The 13,743-nt window shown below is 45.3% G+C and overlaps 1 protein-coding gene across 1 annotated transcript in view; it reads right to left on the reverse strand.

Moving 5' to 3' along the window:
• The window catches only part of LOC126203053 (copper-transporting ATPase 1), a 569,185-nt gene that overhangs the window by 322,144 nt on the left and 233,298 nt on the right, over nucleotides 1–13,743 (reverse strand). The window contains 1 exon segment of the mRNA XM_049937292.1: nucleotides 2,249–2,453. Within this exon segment, the coding sequence (XP_049793249.1) occupies nucleotides 2,249–2,453 (205 nt within the window).

The raw sequence follows: 13,743 nt of genomic DNA on the forward strand, positions 1-13,743 counted from the left end.
GCTTGCTTGTAAATACTGTTATCATATGAAAAATAGTTACGTAAAGTAAGTAACTCTAGAAGGATTATCTCATCCACTTCCTCACTGATGGCAGACGATTTATTGAGCAGGGAATCCCGCACAATACCAGTCGTTTCTATAAGACGAACATTAATACAGAGATTTTTTATGTCAAGTGAAAGAAGAATATAACCGGGAATTTACAATTTTGGAGCAATTCGACTAGATATTTCCCATTATGTAACAAATATAAGTCAATAAACGTAACTCTACCGTTCAACACACCGAATAAAAACCGAGGCATGATATGCTGGGTTTCCAATTCCGTTAACGATGACGCGGACAGGAAGATCAGATTGTGAGTTTTAACGTGTGCGCGAAAAACAGGAGTTCGGGCATGCATCACTTTCATTTTATATAGATCATTCAGAGGAATTGCACTGTATGATCAAAAGTATCCGGACACCTGGCTGAAAATGACTTACAAGTTCGTGGCGTCCTCCATCGGTAATGCTGGAATTTATTAATATGGTGTTGGCCCACCCTTAGCCTTGATGGCAGCTTGCACTCTCGCAGGCATACATTCAATCAGGTGCTGAAAGGTTTCTTGGGAAATGGCAGCCCGTTCTTCACGGAGTGCTGCACTGAGGAGAGGTATCGATGTCGGTCGGTGAGGCCTGGCACGAAGTCGGTTTTCCAAGACATCCCGAAGGTGTTCTATAGGATTGAGGTCAGTGTGCAGGCCAGTCCTTTACAGGGATGTTATTGTGGTGTAACCACTCCGCCACAGGCCGTTCATCATGAACAGGTGCTCGATCGTGTTGAAAGATGCAATCGCCATCCCAGAATTGATCTTCAACAGTGGGAAGCAAGAAGATGCTTAAAACATCAATGTAGGCCTGTGCTGTGATAGTGCCACGCAAAACGACAAGGGGTGCAAGCTCCTTCCATGAAAAACACGACCACACCATAACACCACCGCCTCCGAATTTTACTGTTGGCACTACACACGCTGGCAGATGACGTTCACCGGGCATTCGCGACACCCACACCCTGCCATTGGATCGCCACATAGAGTACCGTGAGTCGTCACTCCACACAACATTTTTCTACTGTTCAATCGTCCAATGTTTACGCTCCTTACAAGACGCGAGGCGTCGTTTGGCATTTACCAGCGTGGTGTGTGGCTTATGAGCAAGCCGCTCGACCATGAAATCCAAGTGGATCCTGATGCAGTTTGGAATTCCTGTCTGATGGTCTGGATGTCTGCCTATTACACATTACGACACTCTCCAACTGTTGGAAGTCTTCGTCAGTTAACAGACGAGGTCGGACTGTACGCTTTTGTTCCTTCACGTTTTCACTTCACTATCACATCGGAAACAGTGGACCTGAGACAAAATGGTTCAAATGGCTCTGAGCACTATGGGACTTAACATCTGAGGTCATCAGTCCCCTAGAACAGAACTACTTAAACCTAACTAAGGACATCACACACATCCATGCCCGAGGCAGGATTCGAACCTGCGGCCGTAGCAGTCTCGCGGTTCCGGACTGAAGCGCCTAGAACCGCACGGCCACCGCGGCCGGCGTATGAGACAAGTGACACCCAATCACCTGACCGAAGTTCTTGAGCTCCGCGGAGCGCCCCATTCTGCTCTCTCACTATGTCTAATGACTACTGAGGTCGCTGATATGGAGTACCTGGCAGTAGGTGGCAGCACAATGCACCTAATATGAAAAACGTATGTTTTTGGGAGTGTCCGGATACTTTTGATCACATAGTGTGTATTGACAATCGTCAAGCTGCGTCGTAAGGGCTTTACCGTACGCCAACGTGGGATCGAATCCTACTGCACAGATACCATTTTCCGCAAAAAAGTTTAATACTTATTCAACATAATCCTTCCTGTAGAGTAAAACTTCAGGTTTCCCTTTGTCTGCTGGTACTACGCTAATCTACCGTCGTCTGTATATGTGCATAGCACTGTCCTATGATTTTTGTCGTCTCAGTGCATGTAAAGAACATCGTAACTCAGTATAGAGCTATCAAAATATTTTAGTTAATACACTATGCGAAGAATGCCTTTGTAAATGCCGAACAAATGAGTAAATAAGAATTAGGGAGATGGTGAAGGGGGGAGGAGGAGGGAAGTGTGGGTTAAGGACGAGGACGACGACGACGACGACGACGACGAAGCAGAAGAAGAAGATGATCATATGGGAGATGAGTGAGATAGTGTCCTACCTGCGCTGAGATGACGCCCGGCAGCTGCGCGAGGCGGCCCTGCACGGTGCGCACGCACGACTGGCACGTCATGCCCTCCACTCGCAGCCGCACCACCGACTGGGCCGCAGCTGCAGCTGTAGTTGTAGCTGTAGCCGCAGGAGAAGCAGCCGGGGCCCGCGGCTCCGCCTCCAACGGCTCGAAGCCCAGGTTGTCCATCGCCACGCTGCAACACAAAGTGCAGCGTCCACCATTAAGACCCCGTAAACGATCGCGCATTTCGTCAAACTTTACTATGCTTGCCAAATATTTGACCGTGTACGGTGCTGTTTGATGTGTTTGTCAAGCACAGATCACGTTTGACGTGTTTGAGAGAAATTTTGATTGACAGGAAGTTTGACAAAATGGAGGACGTTGTTTGTGTTGACATTTCGCCGCATATATTTTTTGAAATACTGTTGTATTACGATTTATCTCACTGCATCGTGAGTTTCCACTACTAACAGGGGAACCTCCCCATGGCACTCCCCTCAGATTTCGTTATAAGCTGGCACAGTGGATAGGCCTTGAAAAACTGAACACAGATCAATCGAGAAAACAGGAAGAAGTTGTGTGGAACTATGAAAAAAATAAGCAAAATATACAAACTGAGTAGTTCATGCGCAAGATAGGCAACAACAAGGATGGCGTGAGCTCAGGAGCGCCGTGGCCCCGTGGTTAGCGTGAGCAACTGCGGGACGAGAGATCCTTGGTTCAAGTCTTCCCTCGAGTGAAAAGATAACTTTTTTTATTTTCGCAAAGTTATGATCTGTACGTTCGTTCATTGACGTCTCTGTTCACTGTAATAAGTTTAGTGCGATTAGTAGACGAAAGGACATGCCTCTTCAATGGGAACAGAAAACATTTGATCGCAAGGTCATAGGTTAACCGATTCCTCCACAGGAAAACACGTCCGATATATTCTACACGACACTGGTGACGGCATGTGCGTCACATGACAGGAACATGTTGTCGACCCACCTAACTTGTACACTTGGCGAATGGGTAAAAAGATTCTTCTACATTGCCCGATTTAGGTTTTCTTGTGGATGTGATAATCACTCCCAAAAAAGTGATGAAAACATAAGAGTGTCACATAAGAGTGTCACATAAACTGCAACAAATGAATGCAACAGTTTCACAGTCGCACAGTTTTCCCTGTGCTCTGTCAAAACATATGTTTTTAACGTTTTCAATTTTTTTTGTGTGTAGACCGTCAAATCCTGCATATGTGCAAGCAAATCTGAACACGTCCTGGAATTTTGGAGAGCGAAGTTGATTATATGCGAGTGCCTGAACTTTGACAGTTGTCTGAAAATAAAAAATTAAATTTTTCACTCGAGGGAAGACTTGAATCAAGGACCTCTCGTTCCGCAGCTGCTCACGCTAACCGCAGGACCACGGCGCTCCTGAGCTCATATTAGACATGTTGATGCTTATGTTGCGCATGGACTACTCAGTTTGTATATTTTGCTTATTTTTTCATTTTTTTTCATAGTTCCACACAACTTCTGCCTGTTTTCTCGATTGATCCGTGTTCAGTTTTTCAAGGCTTATCCACTGTGCCAACTTATAACTAAATCTGAGGGGGGTGCGGTGGGGAGGTTCCCTTGTAAGAACACTGCGATCAAGCATAAAAATAAAACAGCGCTGACAATTATCAAAATGGTAGAGGTACCACATCTTTCCCAGCCACATATTAAGTACGAAGAGGTTACGAACAAAATATTTAAAATACACAGTGACATGCGAGCTGAGAGCAATGAAATAAAAGAAATCGAAGTTCTCCGGTTCTTCAACGGACGATGTGGATTATATGTTCCCACGTTGCGATATTTTAAATATTCGCCTAGTTAAGTCTTCCTTTTCCAATATGAGGGTGAAGTAACGCTAAACAAGTTATTAAACGTTTGACTGTCCTTCCGCAGAAAGTTGAAGTGATCATCAGGTTCTGAGCAAAACATTTTCATTAACATGTATCCCGTTGCATATTTCTCATTTTAAACTATTCCCTGAAGCAGAGTATTGCTTTCTGCTTGTTGTTTAAACACAGTGCCAAAGTCAGGACTGCTTTTGTCTGCATTTGTGCCGGTACTCACTTCGCTCAGAATACACACGAACACGAATAGCGTCTGATTCAAAGTGATGTTAAATTGACAAACATTGTTTGAACTTGTACGGGCTTGCATGACAAATCCGTGGCTGTATAAGAGCGATTTCGTCAAACACATTTGATCCTTTACGGGGGCCTTAACAGTCACTGCTCACGGGGCGTCAAAACGTACGTGGGCGAGCAGCTGGTGACGGCACAGCGTGGAATTCCACGTTCCAGAGCGACGAGGAGCTGAAGAGTCCGCCGTGTGAGACGTTTTTGCCTCGTGGAGAGGAACGTAGCCAGTGGCGTGCGACATCGTTTTTATGTCGCAAGCAGAACTTAGGAGACGCCATATTGCATGGAGTGAAGCTCTGTTTGGTGGACTTTGTTGTTGTAGAGTATGTGAGATGAATATAAATGATGTTCGGAAATTCCCGTTAAAAACTTCTAAGACTTGTAGAGGGGAATGAGTACATGTATTTTGAATAGGAGTCCATGTCTAGAAACGCAATCAAACGACGCATGGGGACATCGAAGTTATAGGGTCCGGCACCTGTAAATGGATGTATACGCAGGGTAATTCTCTCATGATGTCGCATACTTTCAGAGAAGATAGACAAGGATAAATGTATCAATTTGAGGTGGGGTCCCTGTATCGAAAACGAACGAGTCGAAAGTTATATGGAAAAACCATTTTCATACCTGTGACAGTGAAATACATACACCGGTACGCTGTTGCTAAGATTGCAGCGTAGACAAGTTTTAAAGGTAGCAGAGTGGGCGGAAACATGAAATAATGTGCAGTAAACATGGTGTCTACTACGCGTATAGTCTGTCTGTAAACTCAAGAGCGAGCAGCGCTTTTGGTGGGGGACGTGCCCTTTCCCGGAAGAACGCTGTCACTGGCCTACAGGGGCACCCAAAATCAGTTACCCGTTACCTGTCCAGCGGTGTAGATCGGCGTGCAGAGATATACGTCGCTTCTGTTCGTGGGATCTTAGTTGCCAGTGTCAGTCAGTTTGTATACTCACTGATATACTTAGGTATCCGGAAGTGATGGATAATCGCCCTGCATTGCAAGAAAATGTACAGAATACGAAGAGGAGGTATCTGCGGAGTAACGAGCGTTCAGTCGTCTCTAATGTTATGACAGCGTGTGCAAGGAGGCGACACAAAAAGAACTGTTAGCTAGTTTTACCAGTCCCATTCAAAGGGCTGCAATTTATGCAAACGTCAGCCTCGCCACAATAGGATACACAAGGAAGGATGGTTTACTGGAATCGCCACGAAAGAAAACTAATAATTTCGGGAGGAAACCCATCGTTATAGACAGTTTCACAAAGTCGGTCACACGACAAACGATGGAGGACTTTTACATGAACCAAAAACTAGTGCCGACATTACGGAAATTGCTTACTGCCGTAAAACAAAAAATTGATTTTCCTTGGCAGAAAGATGTTTTACACAAGACACTACGTGAAATAGGATTTACGTGGAAAAGATCTGTAAGTAAACGAAAGATTCTGGTAGAGAGAACGGATATAATTGACTGGAGATCTAAGTACCTGATCCAGGTGAGGAAATTAAGGGAGCTAGGCATTCTTATAACAAAATGTAATACAGATTGTCTAATCTATTTTTATACAACACAAATAATCGTTGCTGCTATCAAAACACATAAACCTTTTTGACAACTGATAACAGAGTAAGTACCCAATATGCATAACATTGTACAGACACTTTTCAGACTTGTCTACGAAGACAAGCAAAAAATGTAATACAACACACGAAATTATAAATTTCTGGTTGCTTTTTAAACACACTTCGTATTGCAAGAATTGTTAAGTTTCAATGCAGCCCTTCAAAGGAAACTTCTAACATTAAGTAGACACACAAAGTAGGAACAAACCTTAAATCCTACATATTGACTGCAATATATGGGATTCGTTTTACGAATAGCAATAGAGGAACACACATTGACATGAACAGGCATTCGGTTCTATGTTTGTAGTAGAATTCTGACTTCCGGTCCTTTGTTAATATTATTTACTCTATAATGTTGTGTTTCAGAAGAAGCTATCGTCGTTTGTATTCCTGATAGTCTTGGCGCATTTGTCTAAAAATAAAGGCAGCCGGAACGTATCTGTACACGGCGTCGCCACAGATTCAAAGCGCGCGCGGCAGCAGGGCCGGCACTACGTTGTGAAACAACGTGTAGAAGCGCCTTGTGACGTAGATGGGTAGGCAGAGTGGGGACTCGCTCGCTCGCTCTTCAGTTTACCGACAGACTATACCTTAAGAGCCATGATCAGCTGTTCAATAGAGAAGACGTGTTTCACAGCAGTGGAGATGAACAAATGCTCATAGCTCTTAAGGTGTGCGTTTTAGAGCCTATTTTAATGGTTCAAATGGCTCTGAGCACTATGGGACTTAACTGCTGAGGTCATCAGTCCCCTAGAACTTAGAACTACTTAAACCTAACTAACCTAAGGACATCACACACATCCATGCCCGAGGCAGGATTCGAACCTGCGACCGTAGCGGTCGCGCGGTTCCAGACTGTAGCGACTAGAACCGCTCGGCCACCTTGGCCGGCATTTCTTTTTTTTTTTTTTTTTTTTTTTTTTTTTTTTTTTTGCTGCACATTTTTTCCTTGTTGTGGTACATACTAGCACCTGTGAAAGTTTCCTAGCCTTCAATCTTACCTACATCAGTACCGGTACCCGTTTTCCACTATTGGACGCGTCAGAATGATTTTCGTTTATAGTTTTCGACTCGTACGTTTCCGTTACCTCAAATTGATACATCTATCTTTGTCGATCATCTTAGAAATGTTGTATCATCATCACAGACTCACCCTATATACAGCCGCGGACGTCCATAATTTTGATGCTCTGTGACGTCGTTGGATGGAGTCTCCGGATACGGGTTCCTATTCAAAATATTACGTATTCACTCCCCTTTACTAGTCCTAGAAGTTTGGAACGGGAATTTCCGAACGCCCTGTAATCTGTTTCAGTGTATACTACATTCAGGACCTCCAAAAACCTGCCGTTTTAGGTCCGATTATCTCTATATATGAAGACAATGTCCTGATCGTCTCACTCATTCTGACGGCTACAGCTAAAAACTAGAAATCTGGAGAGGCATCGATTAGTGCAGGATTCTTCGAAATTCCATCCCTAAGAAGGTGAAAGAGGAGATGAAAGGTTTTTTGAAAACATTGGTCAGAAATAAAAAAAAGCATGCGTCAGATTTTAGAAAATTCAATCAATAAAGTAGTACGTGAAAGCTTATATTGAAAAATAAATCATTATTAAAGTACTATTAAAGCATATTTGAAGGTATATGAACGAAAATACGAATTTGCCTTCTCGGTTAGAAATAAAAAATACGTGTTTCAATGTTTTTCGAAATTGCATCCATACGCGGGTAAAAATAGGGGATCAAATTTATTATAGAAATATCACTACATGGACTCAAAAGGCAGGATTAACAACGACCCCCGACTCCAGCTACCAGAATCGGTTTTCGGTTAGAAGTACATTCGGGAAGGAGCACGCTTCTATGACCTTAATTAAAGTGAAAAATTAAAAAGACGCTGCAATTTGTGAACAAAATAATTAGAATCAGATTAAAGAAAAACAGAAAGAATCTGGGTGGACCATACAGTCTACGCGAGCGAAGCACGTGACGCTAAGATAGTTCATAATAATGGCAAAAATTTGAACTGTTGGTCCCTTTAACACAGAGGTAAGCTTTTCCGAAAAAAATGTTTGTTTGCATGGCCATCTCCCGCAGCGGATGTTAAGATCAATAAGGTGAGGTGAAGTGCAAATAACGCCAATGCAGGGTAAGAGAATGTGCAAAACGCAGAAACCTGCCAAGATGTCCGCACCTCGTGGTCGTGCGGTAGCGTTCTCGCTTCCCACGCCCGGGTTCCCGGGTTCGATTCCCGGCGGGGTCAGGGATTTTCTCTGCCTCGTGATGACTGGGTGTTGTGTGCTGTCCATAGGTTGGTTAGGTTTAAGTAGTTCTAAGTTCTAGGGGACTGATGACCATAGATGTTAAGTCCCATAGTGCTCAGAGCCATTTGAACCTGCCAAGAGTGTATGTACAGGAAAGTTAGTTTCGATTTCAGCCTCCGGTAACAAAAAAGGAAAAAGCAGTGGCTTGCAGAATATGTGAAACAGAGACAAACATCTGCAGCAAAGTGCACGCCAAGTGCAACAACCAAACTGCACAAACATATTTATCCATATTTCCAGAATGACCAAAGATGATGATTTGTAAATAAAAGCGAAACGTGTCTGATGTGAAAGAAACCTCTAATTAATTACAATAGACTTAAGACGCCGAAACCCTACTTTCGAAGTTTCAAGCTTCATATCGCTGCCGTAGGTATCGAGACGGCAATATTAGGCTAATCACAGCGAGTGATTGGAATGGGAAGTGGCCCTAAAACTGGTACAGTGGGAAGTACCCTCTGCCATGCACTTCATTGTAGTTTGCAGTGTGTGACTGAAGACGTAGACACAGTTTTCAACACCTACACAAATTTCCCGTGTTGTTACAATTCGTACCCAAGTCGTAAACATACCACTAGCATTATTGATTTATGTCTCACGCAAAAGACAATGTAGTTTTAACAACAGACTATATGGCATTATAGCTATTTAAAACAATGTTGCACATACCATTTCCCTGGCACGTAGATCCACTTACAACATTTCACGGACAAATATCAAGTGAAGAATCCAGAGTGAGTCTTCAAACCCCGAACTTTACGTTTCCGTATGGATTGTTAAGACAAAATTAGATTAATTACAGCACGCACACAGGCATTTAAGGAGCGATACTGCTGAAACCACTGAGGATTAGGAAGGAAAAACTGCGGAGTGGAAATTTTGGGCCGCGCGGGATTAGCCGAGCGGCCTGAAGCGCTGCAGTCATGGACTGTGCGGCAGGTCACGGCGGAGGTTCGAGTCCTCCCTCGGGCATGGGTGTGTGTGTTTGCCCTTAGGATAATTTAGGTTAAGTAGTGTGTAAGCTTAGGGACTAATGACCTTAGTAGTTAAGACCCATAAGATTTCACATACATTTTTTTGGAAATTTGCGAACCATATAGGCCTGATGAGGGAAGCAACTATAATACTCCAAATTGAACAACTAGTACGCAGTCACTAGTCTTCCAGTAATCCTCCGGAAAGACGTAAATAATGTTAGATATTAAGGGCAAGAGAAGTCAAACATGAAATATGGAACAGCGGTGTGGCGCGTGCAGTTCAAGCCCCACTGAGTTACACCGGTCAATATATGGGCTACATTCACAGTGTCGTGAGCTGTGACGTTTTGGGAAGGTACCGGCAGCCCCACGTCATCCATCCCCTACCCAGTCTATGTCTGGCAGTAGTGCCCTATGGTTGCTGCCTCTTCCTCGAGAGACCCAGCTGAACCGTATGTGACAACCTACTGGTCAAATAGGCGTATGTTACTATCCGACGTAATTTTGCACCCGTCATTTTGCCTGGTGTTAGCGAGAAATACACGTAAGCGTTTCTTCACCATCCTACATGATCTCGTCAATATTATTTACATTCTACCCGTTTTTCCATCTTTTACTGCGCATGCCCAGCGTAGTAACTGGGGTTTGGACAGGAAAAGTATTATATTTCCCTGTTCGTGTGCCTCCATCCGTTCCTGCCAATTCAGGGAAACAGCCGCTTGATTAATCAAGAGTAAATCGAGCAAACGTATAGTTGTGGCGACCACGGCGGACAGAGCCATCACACCGACGTCATCTCAGACGCCGTCGCAATCTGTTGCACCGCGCGACCGTGGCGCGGGGCGCGGACGGCGGAGGGAGCGCGCCGCGGGCGGAGGGTATTTAAATCGGCCGCCGCCGTGACAGACGAAGAGCTGCCCCTCCCGCTCCCAGACGAGCGGAGCGTGCAGCCCTTCCTCAAGAAGATCGTGGCGTCGCTGAAGGACGGGTCGTACCCTCACGGGGACAACCCATACCCCTTCACGCCGGCGCACGCGAAGCCACCACCGCCTCACCAATCGTGTGACCTCAAACACATGCGTTGCATGTTGCATGAGGCCGTAACCAGGAAGGTGCTGAAATTGCTCAACAGCCGCCCCATCTTCACCCCTTCGGACTGGGAACACATCACCCGGGTCACAGAGAAGTGGGTGAAGGAGGAGTGGCGCTCAGGCAGGCGTCAGCCTGCCCCAGAAGACATACCAATGCACGACTACTTCGCTAGTCTAAACTCAGCGGGGTAGCCGAGGCCCATTCCAACGAGAGGCCACAAACACGACAACAGAGGAATCAAGGAGGAACAGCAGCACCGCTGCTTAGCCTCCACCACCTCCGGACTGAGGAGGTCCGTGATTTTCAAGCGAAGCGAAGCGACCTAACCCAGTTCCCTCTGAGCAGCCATAGCGTACGGATCTCCGTGCCGGCACGTTCACAGGAGCTGAGTCCGTCAGTTCACCTGATGATGGCGACATGTATGATCGTCGAAATATTAAAAGTGCCCGTTGGACACTATAGACCGGCAGCACACCCGTGGATATTTTGATTATCAAATACGCCGGGAGAAACTCAAGAATCACAAAATTCTCCTTCTTACGAATGAACAAATAGAGAAAGCCAGCGTCAACTATAAAAATGAAAAATCTTGCAGTTTTGCAAAATACGACCTTTGGACAGTTTCGCGCTTTGTTTGGTTTACTGGTTCTATCAGTTGCTCTAAAATGGTTCAAATGGCTCTGAGCACTATGGGACTTAACTGCTGAGGTCATCAGCCCCCTAGAACTTACAACTACTTAAAACTAACTAACCTAAGGACATCATACACATCCATGCCCGAGGCAGGATTCGAACCTGCGACCGCAGCGGTTGCTCGGTTCCAGACTGTAGCGCCCAGAACCGCTCGGGCACTCCGGCCGGCAGTTGCTCTATAGAGTAACCATCTGAATGCTGATGTGTTATTTGACAACAAATATTTTGCCACATCATTCTGCGCGGCCATGTCACTTGTTCGGTTTACATTTCTCCTGGGATATCTACGATTCGATGATAAATCGAATCACGCGGAGAGAGTTGAACAAACAAAACTCGCACCAGTCACCGCAATATGGGAAGATTTTTTGAAACATTGCAGAGAAATTACAAACCCAGCTCATATCTAACTATCGAAGAGAAGCTAGTACCTTTCAGAGAGGATGTGGTTTCAAAACGTTTATTCCAAGTAAACCAGGGAAATATGGGCTGAAAATCGTTATGATGTGTGACGGCAGCACATTATGTGTGGCTGATGCCGAGCCCTACGTTGGAAAAGGTTCTGTCCCAAGTGGAATGCCTGCAGCAGATCATTATGTTGACTGACTGACTGACTGCGACTGTTCAGGGAACGAATCGTAACATAACGATGGATAATTGGTTCGTCAGCATCCCTCTCGCTACCAAATTACTCGAACAAAAGCTAACTATGGTGGGAACAAAAACAAAAATAAAAGGGTGTTGCCTCACAACTCTGTGAACGGGAATTACAAAAAACGTAAAACAGGAAGATCCTTTATCTTGTATCACGAGCAAAACACAGTTGCAGTCCTACAAACCAAAACCAGATAAGCTGACTGTAGCTGTTTCTACTATGCACCAACACTTGGACGGGAGGTCGCCAGGGTCTGCCGAGCGCTGTCGGCAAGCGGGCTGCACTCAGCCCTTTTGAGGCCAACTGAGGAGCTACTTGACCGAGAAGCAGTGGCTCCGGTCACGAAAGCCGACAACGACCGGCAGAGCGGTGTGCTGGCCACATGCCCCTCCCACATCCGCATCTAGACACTCCAGAGGATGACACGGCGGTCGGTTTTTGCCACTGGATCTTCGTAGGCCTGTTCGGACGGCATCAGCAATCTAACTAATCGCTCCACCTTGCGGCGAGAACTCACGCTGCACTTGGGTTGCTTTTTTCGGCCTTGGCGACCCAGAATGCTTCCACTGAGACGACTGAGCCTCAGTTTCGACGTCATACCCGTAAACCCACATTTCTTCACCTCGTATGAAACGTTGCAGTAGTTTTGCATCGTTGTTAACTCCACCTAGCGACTCCTGAGCAACTAGCATCCGCCGTGAATTTCGTTCTAAATTCAATAATTTTGGAACACATTTTGCTGTCACAAGTTTCATACCCAAAACACCCCAAAAAAATTCACGAACTTAATTCCAATATCATCTGCAACTTTCCAGAGATCGTTCATAATCATTTACATTGCTTTTCCCCACGATTCCGTCGGTTAATGATGTACATGGGGTTCCAAGGAGCTCGTGTTCTTTAACGTTTTACATAACTTTCTTCAAAACCCTTGTATACCACTCGTGAACCTATCGTTTTACTACAGTACACTCACCGAACACAATACTTAACATTTCTATCTCTTTGCTGAACTTTATTGCTTTCTTACAGCAAAAGCTAATACATTTTCTCTGATCCATTTTTATACCGCCGATACCACATGTAACCTATTTGTTAGCTGGCAACAGACTAAATATCCAATTTATCTAACACTATACGAATACTTTCCAGCATCTTTACCCACTTAACAACGAAAAAAAAATCTTGTGAATCTAATAAAATAGCCGAAATTACAAAATTTCGGTCACTTTTTGAACGCGCCTCGTACAGAAAAAAAATGCTTTGATATGAACATCAACGTTCACCATTATAATGCTGCCATGAAAACATCCTTGTGTATGCCGCCGTCGAAGTGGCCGAGCGGTTCTAGGCGCTACAGTCAGGAACCGCGCGACCGCTACGGTCGCAGGTTCGAATCCTGCCTCGGGCATGGATGTGTGTGACGTCCTTAGGTTACTTAGGTTTAAGTAGTTCTAAGTTCTAGGGGACTGATGACCTGAGATGTTAAGTCCCATAGTGCTCAGAGCCATTTTTTTGGTGTATGCCATACCCTACTCTAAATATACACTCCTGGAAATGGAAAAAAGAACACATTGACACCGGTGTGTCAGACCAACCATACTTGCTCCGGACACTGCGAGAGGGCTGTACAAGCAATGATCACACGCACGGCACAGCGGACACACCAGGAACCGCGGTGTTGGCCGTCGAATGGCGCTAGCTGCGCAGCATTTGTGCACCGCCGCCGTCAGTGGCAGCCAGTTTGCCGTGGCGTACGGAGCTCCATCGCAGTCTTTAACACTGGTAGCATGCCGCGACAGCGTGGACGTGAACCGTATGTGCAGTTGACGGACTTTGAGCGAGGGCGTATAGTGGGCATGCGGGAGGCCGGGTGGACGTACCGCCGAATTGCTCAACACGTGGGGCGTGAGGTCTCCACAGTACATCGATGTTGT

This window comes from Schistocerca nitens, chromosome 9, assembly GCF_023898315.1.
Source record: "Schistocerca nitens isolate TAMUIC-IGC-003100 chromosome 9, iqSchNite1.1, whole genome shotgun sequence".
Taxonomy (NCBI): Eukaryota; Metazoa; Arthropoda; class Insecta; order Orthoptera; family Acrididae; genus Schistocerca; species Schistocerca nitens.